Here is a 9,370-nt window from a genome sequence, read left to right on the forward strand (position 1 = left end):
AACTGGGCAGGGGGGTGTCCAGGGGAGTTGTGACTGGCAAAGGGTGGGGGGGGCGGCAGGTAAGGGGGGGTGACTGGGAAGTCTTGTGCATAGTGGGGCTCTCTGTGGGGGTACCCAAGGGAGGTACTGGGGGGGGCGGGGGGGTCATTCCTGGCCAGCGCCTGGGGCTCAGGTGTTGTGCGCTGCCTGGTCTGGAGAGTGTTTAGGCCCTGCACGCCAACAAAGCTACCTCTCTGCTCCTAGGAACCGTCCAGAGGGCAAAGTGCTGGAGACCGTGGGGGTGTTTGAGGCACCGAAGCAGCATGGCAAATACGAGACAGGACAGGTAAGTGGTTCTGGGGAGCAGAGCTGACCCTGCAGGCCCAGATATCGGGTAGCTGAGTGATTTACCTGTAAGGAGGCTGCTGTGTTGTATCAGGCCAGAAGTTTCACAGTTCAGTGCTCCCTGTCTCTGCTGTGTCTGCAGTTTGTCAGTCATCTGACAGTAGCAAGTTGATAAGAATCTGCAGCATGACACAACTGTTCCTACAATGGCATTTGCTCTGCTGGTCTTATTGAAGGGTTTTCTCCCTCTGAGAGCAGAAGAGATAATCACTGAATTTGAGATATAACAACAAAACTTGTCATGTCTGTGCTTATGACTCACAGATCTTTTTCCATGTTCCTGAGTGGTCTCTCCAGGCTGGTTTCCTTTCTGCATTTCTCCTGTTCTGTTACTTCATTACTGGTTTAGTCATTCACTTTTGTGGAACAGAGATGACATGAATTTCTTCTTTCATCCCAGACTGTTTATATTCTGCTTTGGCTTCACACAGTGGTGATTCTCCCTGTATTCTCATCTCACACAGTTATACTCTTTGTAAATGTTTATAGTTTTACCTCAGTTAACAGACTTCTTAAAATACTATCAGAAAAGCTTTTGGCCTCATTTTTGTAGTATGTAATCGCTATGTATTCAAATGCAATTATTTGTTCCTTTCAGCTATTTCTTCACAGTGTGTTTGGCTATCGAGGAATAGTCCTGTTTCCTTGGCAAGCAAGGCTCTACGATCGAGATGTAGCTTCTCCTGTCACGGAAAAGTAAGGATTTGTTCTGGTTTATATGTTGTTGTATTGTTACATTTTGTAGTGAGTTTCCTGGTAGGGCTAAACAAGTCTTTTTAAGGAGGACAATGGTATGGGTCTGTTTTGCATGAATATAAACTAGAAGAGACATTGCATGAGTATTAATTTTGTGTTAATTAGAGGCAGGATGGAAGTATGAAGGATGAGAGTGTGTGTGTAGGAAATGTAAAAAAAAAAATAAAAATGTTCCTGACATTTTTTTATCATAAATAATCCCCTTGTGTTGCTTTTTGAGTTAAGTACAGGCTCCTGTGTTAAAATTGCAGGCTGCTGCTTCTGTAGATTGCCAGGGAGTTGGATTTGGAGTCAGCTGCCTCCCCAGTTTCAGCCCACTAGGCCAAGTTCGTCCTTCCTGTGGACTGAGTCGCTGTTTGATTCTCTCTCCTCTTCCATCCGTTTGCCCCCTGGCTTGTGTTGGAGGTGTGCTGGGAAAGAGTGAGGAGTAAGAGAGGGAATCAGAGGGCATTAGAAATACTCACCCCAAACAGGAGATTGGACTGAGCAGGAAGAACTTCTGAGACATCTGAAAACAGCTGCTTTGCCTGTGACAATCACTGTTGATTGTCATCTCGGCTCCTCTGTTGTTGTATGGGTAGCTGATGTGAGTTTAATTTGGATGGAATTGAATAATTACAGACTGTGACATTTATTTTTTTAAAAAAATCATTGTTTATGAATGTGCTTGGTCCTGGTAACAGCAGTTTGCTGCCGTCCTGCACCTGAGCTCAGCACTCTGCTTTTCTTTTTAGAAGCGAGAACGCAGCAGGCCATGGTTCCAAAGAGGTCAAGGGCAAAACGCATACTTACTATCAGGTGCTAATAGATGCCCGGGATTGTCCACATATAGTAAGTAACTGGTCAACTTGGTATTGAAACTGAAATATCTTCTCCTCTATGAATGCTTTACATAGGCACTGACAGAAAATGGCTGTGATCACTAACTTGATTGTTTGGACTTTTAAGACAATTTTTTTCTCCAAGTCGTATTTTCCCCGAGAAAGATAACCTGGAATGTCATATGACTGTTTTCTGGATCATGTGTCCCCTTTCCAACCTCACTTTCTCATCCTGTTGGCATTCTTACTCTGTTGCACACAGGACATTATGAATGTGGGTCGCAGCAGTGAAAATGCTCTTCCCTTGTTTGAGTGAAGAACTAATCTAGAGGTATTAAAAGGAGAAATATTCTGAGGTGAATTGGTGAAGTAAAATAAACATTACACACTTTAGAAACCACAAATAATGAACTGAAATGCGGCTGGAAACTGGCCCATGACAATCCACACAAAGACATAAACTTCCCTTTTTCTCAGTCCCAGAGATCACAGACGGAAGCAGTGACATTCCTGGCAAATCATGACGACAGCAGGGCCCTCTATGCCATACCAGGTGAGTAAAATACACCTTCAACCTCTGTGGAGATGTGGATTGTCATGAACTGAGGTCAGAGTCACCAACAGTCACCTCCTGCCAGGGAAGCAGTGGTACCTACAGGGCGTTCCATGGAGGATCTGTCTGTAGTTTGGGGCTGTGCTAGAAACAACAGAATGACTAAAGTCCGTGAAGCCCTTTTGGATAGATGGAAGCTGGGCACACTCTGAGCAGACACAAGCATGCCTACTTTGTGCTCTTGAGACATAGATCCCATACACATAACCTGTTGGGTACAGGCCATTCTACTTTGTTACCAGGACAGCTAGATCTCTGCTGGTCTTGTATGTTTCCTGCCCCAAATCCTTTTGTGGCAGTGCAGCCACTTCCAAGGCAGTGTGTCTTGGAGAAATCTTACAGGGGAATGCTGCCAAGGGTTATTACTGGCCTATTTCCTCCATTGCATGCAATTCTAGCTACTGCTGCCAGAATCTTAACATCTCGGTAGAGTAATCCATTTATCCTTTTGGGAGACACTTGAGCTGCTTTTCACTGGGGAATTTCAGTGGCTTTTGTTGGTTATTTTTTCAGGTTTAGACTATGTAAGCCATGAAGATATCCTCCCCTACAGCTCCACTGATCAAGTGCCCATCCAGCATGAGCTTTTTGAGAGGTTTCTTATGTACGACCAAACAAAAGGTAATTTCTGGCTTCAGAGGGAACTCTTCTGAGCCAGGTGCTTGAGGTACTCTATAACAAGTACCCAGAACCCATCATTTTAGATACAGTGTAAAAATCATGGTCTGGTCTGGGTTTTGTCACAGTAAAGCTTCCTTTAAATAATTTTTATAACTGTGAAAGGCATCCCTTCCTGGGGAGAGCACTCCAGATACAGTGTGCCTCTCCTCAGAAATTGTCATTTTTCCCTCCTTGCAGTTCCACCTTTTGTAGCGAGGGATACACTGTGTGCGTGGCAGGAGAAGAATCACCCTTGGCTAGAGCTCTCTGATGTGCACCGAGAAACCACAGAGAACATCCGCGTCACAGTCATCCCTTTCTATATGGGCATGAGGGTAGGTCTGTGTTGCATGTCTCTATGTTCTTTCTGCTTTAACTTGCATATTTTTCTAAGATGTGTACTGACTGAGGGTACCTGCTGCTTACTGGTGAAATGACTTTAATCACAGTTGCGATTTTCATTGTCGATGTCCAGCAGAGTTATGAACATGGAACTTTTGCCACACATTTTTGGAGAATGGCTACTGCAGGTTGGCTTTTGGTTGTTATTTGTAGGATGGGAAATACCCTGGAGTGTTCTGCAGAACAGTGTCAGCAGGATATTTAAGAAGGCTTGTGAATCGGTCCTTCACTGCCTCAGTCACAGATGGGTGTGTGCATAAGGTGGCACCAAGGCCATCTGCCCTGTAACGACAAACATGTCTGTTGTCCTGCCCAGTGATGAGGTGCTGTAGGTGGCTGCCCATTTCCTGGTTCTAATGTGGGTTAGAGCATTTGGCTAAAGCTTTCTGGATTTAGCTGATAACTGTGTGTTCTTTATAGTATCACACCTTCATGTGGACCATCCAAAATGATGAGGCTCCAATAGATTTCTGAGTGGGAGGGCTGGGAATTTCTGCAGCAGTTTGATTTCCAAGTCCAGACAAGCACAGCTGCTGGGGAGCCTGTGCCATGGCAGGTGGACATTTTGGTGTGGATTTGCAGCTTCTGTGAAGCCCAAGTGATGTTTGCCCTAACATTGTCAGAAAAACAGGTGCCTGAAGGCACTGAAATGAGTGTTTCTAGATCTATAGAAAGTGCTTAATTAACATGGGGATCAACCCTCCGTAGTCACGAGATCCTTGCAAATCTCCCACCTCATGATTACCTGTCTGGAGCAGAGCCGGTGCCAGGCAGTAACCAATGAACTACTTCCGAGAGCAGCTGGCCTTGTGCTCACATGACTTGTCTGCATTGATCTGGCATGGAGCGAGAGCCCCTGTGCTTTGTGCTGTGCTGACAGCTGAAGAGGTTTTGGCACTGAGCATTGAAGGGCAGCTGCTAACATCTTTTGTTTCTCTTGACAGGAAGCCCAGAATTCCCACGTCTACTGGGTAAGTGCCTTTCGTTTCAAGAAGCAGCTAAAGGGAAGGAGTTTATTTGCTGTGGCATCGTTGCTCTTTGATAAGCTCTGAGGGAGAATAATCCTCGCCTGGCAACTGTTTCCCAGTATCAGCTGTGGTTTATCAACTGTTTGCAGCTGATTCCAGTTCTTGATAACAGTCTTTCTTTTGTCCAGTGGCGCTACTGTATTCGCTTGGAGAACCTTGACAGCGAAGTGGTACAACTCAGAGAACGGCACTGGAGGATATTCAGCTTGTCTGGCACCTTGGAAACAGTCAGGGGCCGCGGCGTTGTAGGAAGGGTAAGTGTTGTGTAGCTGCTTCTGGGAAGTGCAGCCACTTGCTGGAGTCCTTTTGCTTGAGTTGGTTTGCCAGTACATTGCTTACTGGGCAGTAGAAACAGATGGAATAGGAAACTGGCAATAAAAAAGAAATCGCGAGCCTTTCATCTGTTGTTAGTGTGCATGAACCGGGATAATATGGAGTTTTGGGGAGTTGTTTTCCATGTAATTGGTAGCGATGTTCAGGTGTGGATCTCGCTGTGTAAACTTCCTGTTGATGCTTGTCTGTGGAGAAACGTTAAGATCTGTTGTTGATGCAGAGTGGTCTCTTCTTGTCTTCTCAGGAGCCAGTTTTATCCAAAGAACAGCCGGCATTTCAGTACAGCAGTCACGTCTCCCTGCAGGCATCCAGTGGTCACATGTGGTAAGAAGCACTTATTACTGCAGTAGTGGTTTAGATGTAGGACCCCACAGTGCTGAGCTGGGACGCAGTTTGCAGTCTGGAGTTACGGCTGGAAGGTGGGTGGAAGTGGACTGGATGGAATGTATTAGTTAAAATTTTTATGAGCTTCTCTATAGCAGTATCCCAGTTAGTGATAAGATCTGTTGATTCTCTGCATAAAGAGAGGTTCCAGGCTAATTTGTTTTCCTTCTGTGGTCTGTGCTAGACTGGATTTGAAAAGACATGAAGTGGGTTTCTGTCCCTTTCAGTCCTTGGTGGAAGAGGCAAGACTTCGTGCTGGTGTTTCTCTGGGCAGCAGGAATGTGTGCCCTGGTATCCCCTCTCTTTGGAGAGTACTGGGCTTTGATTCTATTCCTGAGTGAAACTGTGCAGTTCTGTGTCCACAAGGAACTGGCATGTGGGGTTATTCCCAGTTTAGGCCAGATAAGGCCTTTGGTCTCACTGGTGGTCAAGTCTCCTCTTGACTGAGTGCAGGTAGGAAAGTGCTCAGCTGAGTTTTTGTTTTCCTGTGCCACAGGGTTAAAGCAATTTCCATTTGTTTTGTATTTTAGAAATGCACAGCCACCTCTTGCCTTTCATATGACAGGTCTTTCTGGCTTGCATTTTTTAAGTGAATCTGTTTCATAGTTAAGCTGCCTTGGAACTGCCTTTGAGTTGGGAAAAGCAAGAGAGCAGCCCTTTGCCTAGAGGATACACCCTTGTTTGCCATGTTAAGCATTTTGAATTGCCTGAATGCATGCCTTGGGGAATAAACCTAGCTTGTTTAGAAGGTTTTTTTCCCTCTCTGCCTGCATCCTGAAGAGAAAGAGACAAAGGTTCTGCAGCTCAGAAGCTGCTCAGCTTGACTTGGGTTGTTTCATTGTGTCCTCCCCATCATAAGAACCTGTTAGTTTGTCTCCGTGATCCTTGCCCAAGTCATGTTCTGCAGTACAGTCATCTGTAGTTCAGGGCAGTAAACAAATTCTTTGTTTGTACAAGGACAGGCAGATTCAGTTCCAAAATGCCCTTTCTGAAATGCAAAGCAGAAGCTATTCCAAATTACATCTGTGATGGGATTTCATATTGTTGTAGACTTCTTAACCAGTGGAGCTTCTGCCAAGAAATACAAATCTGAATTTACATGTAATCAGTTTGTAAAAATAGCTCAGATGGTTCTGTCTCCTGTGGAGTGGGAGTTAGGTAAACACTGCTGCAGATGCGTGGAGTGCACTTACCTCCTGGAGGCTCCAATTATGACATCTTTATTCAGGAAATGTATATTAGAGATGCAGTGTAAACCGCCCAGGAGTCTTCCAATAAATGAGTCATCTTGGCAGGCAGATGTCCTTGCTGCTGAACTGGTGTACTTGCTGCTGGATGGGCCTTGCAAATGCAGCCCTGGAGCCCCCACGCAGGATATGGAAAGAGCTCATGTCTTACTTTCTTGCTGACAGTTCCTAGTTGTGTTTGTCTCTGGCCTCAGCGTGATCTCTGCTGTTATTTTGCAGGGGTACTTTTCGATTTGAGAGGCCTGATGGCTCCCACTTTGATGTCCGAATCCCACCCTTTTCTCTGGAAAGCAACAAAGACGAGAAGACCCCCCCCTCTGGCCTTCACTGGTAGAGCAGACCGAATGCTGAGACCCAGAGAGACCTGTGTGTGTTGTAGACCTTTGCCTCCCCAATATGCTGCAGTCAAGAACACAGAGCTTTTAAACATTTTAAACCATTTTTGTTTTAACTGTTGTCTAATGGGGAGGCTTTTTTTGAACTTTTAATACCAGCTTGTAAACATAAGCTGTGTTACAGTTAACCCTTCCCTTTGTGGCACCTGCTGGGATTGGAGCTGGGGGACGTAGATCTGTGCTCCTGCAGAAGATTGGCCCCCTCAGCAGGCCTGGACCCTTTCCACTGTGTTGTGAATTCTCTGCAATGTGAGGTTTCTCTAATAAACTGGCCCTTCCAGTTGCAACCAGTCTTCCTTTATAAACCAAGGCCTAGGCTTTGCATCCAGCCTGCCCCGGCTTGTTGCTCCCCCCTCGCCCATATGCACAGCGGAGTCAGCCCAGACTTCTTGCTGCTTCAGAAGGCAGCAGTGAGGCTTGTTTTAGGGAGCAGGAATGTGAGCTCAGCTTTCCTGCCATGCAGCTGCTTTCTGGGATGGAGCCAGTGCGTGGTGGAGCAGCCTGTGAGCTCCACTCGTTGCATTATTTGTCTGGGCTGCGCGCTGGAGCGACGCGAAGCCCGTTTTGTTGGGGAAGGTGGGTTGGCAGGTGGTGCTGAGCAGGCTGCTGTGATGTCTTGTGTGAGTAGAGCACCGAGCTGTGTGTTGTGATAGTACAGGAGAGCTGAAGGGGACCCTGCCCCTGCAAGGGTTTGCCTTGCTGCAGCGACATGTGTCCAAACTGCTCATGCTGCAGCTGTAACTATTTCCTTGGTAGTTTCTGCTTTGGCAGGAAGAGCTTGTTCTAACCTGCAGTGCTGTCAGCTGCAGTGAGGTTGGTGCTTGGCTTTCTGCTTCTGCTTGTTCATCTTGGCAGGTTGTGATTTTTTTTTTTATTTTTTTTTTTTTTGTGCTTTTTGGTAATCCGTGTGGAGGGCCCTGCAGAACTGCACAGGTCAGCAAAACAGCTGTAAGCTTAAGATGTGGATTTGTGGGAATTCTGCTTTTCATGTGAAGTGCAAATCAGGCATTAGCTTTTCTTACAAGCCAGAGCAGCTCTCAGCTGCTCTGAGGAGTGCAGAGATCTGGAGAGACATCAGCCTCTGTGGTGGGACCCTTCTGGCTGTCTCTGGGTTTCCAGACTTCTGAGTGACACAGGGACAGAGGTGGTTGGCTTTGTGATAGGAACCCTAGGCAGAAAACTTCAAACCTTACTTCTTTCCCTGATCTTGCTTAAATGATGAGGTAGAACTAACTCATGGGAATATTGTTTTTCTTGATTTGTAAGTATCCTAGTTATTCCCTCCTCCCCAAGTCCCCTCTGAGCAGCCTCTTTGCATTTGGCTCTCCAAGGCTGTGCTGTCTTGGCTGATGGACAAACAGTCTTCAGAAATGACAGTGGGAGAGACTTGCATGGTGTCCTGCAGCCACCACCTGCATAGAGCGACTTAATTACCACTGCTTAAACAGTGTTTATTTGCCTCTGGTCTCTTTAATTTTTTTTGTCTTCCTTCCTGTCAGGTAGGTCATGCTATCTACATGGCTTTTAGTTTGAAAGGTTTAGACAGCCAGCCTGCTTTTAGGGGCAGAAAAGGATCTAAAGAACAGCCCACAGTTGACAACCCCATGTTGCTGCTGTCATGCTGATTTCTTCACAGGAGGAAAAGAGAGAGACCTTACCTCTAGTTCAGAGGAAGCAGGGACTGTAGGAACCTGCTTTTTCCCTCCCATGCCGTTGCTCACTTGGGATCGGAGTAGCAGCTGCTCTGCCTCTCCCTTGTAATTGCAACACTGCTGTAAATGTTTACCCTTCTTGCTCACCTGCCTGTGTTTCTGGGGTGCTGTGGATCTAATGCTTTCAGTAACAAGCAGAGAGGGTTGTACTCTGGAGCAATGGCGTGGTCCTGGAGCAGGGGCTCTGCCAGCACCAGGCAGAGCAGCTTTTGCAGCTGCAAGGTGCCTGTGGTGTGTTTGGTGTGATGTGCCACTGGGGCAAGGTATGGCCTGGGAAGAGACATTCTTGGCTGGAAAATGACTGGCAAGAACCGAGGTGACCAGTGCTGCCGGTAACAGATGGAGCTGGGACGAAGAGTAGAAATGTTTTGGTTCCATCAGTCTTTGTGGAGGGGGGCAGAGAGGGAACCCCCCACCTGCTCCAGGGTGCGATGCTGAGAGGCCTGGGGCTCGGGGAGGGCCTTTCCTCAACTGCTGCTTTCCGCAGGACTGTTTCCAGAGCGTGGGCGGGCTCTTTCCTCCCTTGTGTAAATACCTGTACAAAGAACTAATCAATAAAGCGCTGAAGAACGCCTGTCGCTCCTGCCTCTCATTCCCCCTCGCCGCGGCGCTGACCGGCACCAGCCTCTGTCTCT

General features: G+C 46.9%; 3 protein-coding genes across 3 annotated transcripts in view; 2 read left to right on the forward strand and 1 right to left on the reverse strand.

Annotated features, from left to right (window-relative positions):
• TMEM199 (transmembrane protein 199) overlaps positions 1-148 on the reverse strand; it is a 3,286-nt gene extending 3,138 nt beyond the window's left edge. Inside the window, exon 1 of the mRNA XM_026861843.1 lies at positions 128-148. Coding sequence (XP_026717644.1) covers positions 128-148 — 21 coding nt within the window. The remainder of the gene's footprint in view (positions 1-127) is intronic.
• Positions 149-154: 6 nt separating this feature from the next.
• On the forward strand, positions 155-7,310 carry POLDIP2 (DNA polymerase delta interacting protein 2; the record flags this gene model as incomplete). The annotated part of the gene is made up of 10 exons (XM_026861844.1): positions 155-325; positions 983-1,080; positions 1,875-1,971; positions 2,439-2,514; positions 3,088-3,195; positions 3,433-3,569; positions 4,581-4,607; positions 4,793-4,918; positions 5,242-5,321; positions 6,848-7,310. Coding segments are annotated over 10 exons (1,035 nt in total), but the record flags the coding sequence as incomplete, so codon positions are not given.
• Positions 7,311-8,980: 1,670 nt separating this feature from the next.
• TSR1 (TSR1, ribosome maturation factor) overlaps positions 8,981-9,370 on the forward strand; it is a 7,085-nt gene continuing 6,695 nt past the window's right edge. Inside the window, exon 1 of the mRNA XM_026861845.1 lies at positions 8,981-8,998. Coding sequence (XP_026717646.1) covers positions 8,981-8,998 — 18 coding nt within the window. The remainder of the gene's footprint in view (positions 8,999-9,370) is intronic.

This window comes from Athene cunicularia (genome assembly GCF_003259725.1).
Source record: "Athene cunicularia isolate RWA chromosome 19 unlocalized genomic scaffold, athCun1 chr19_part1, whole genome shotgun sequence".
Classification (NCBI taxonomy): Eukaryota; Metazoa; Chordata; class Aves; order Strigiformes; family Strigidae; genus Athene; species Athene cunicularia.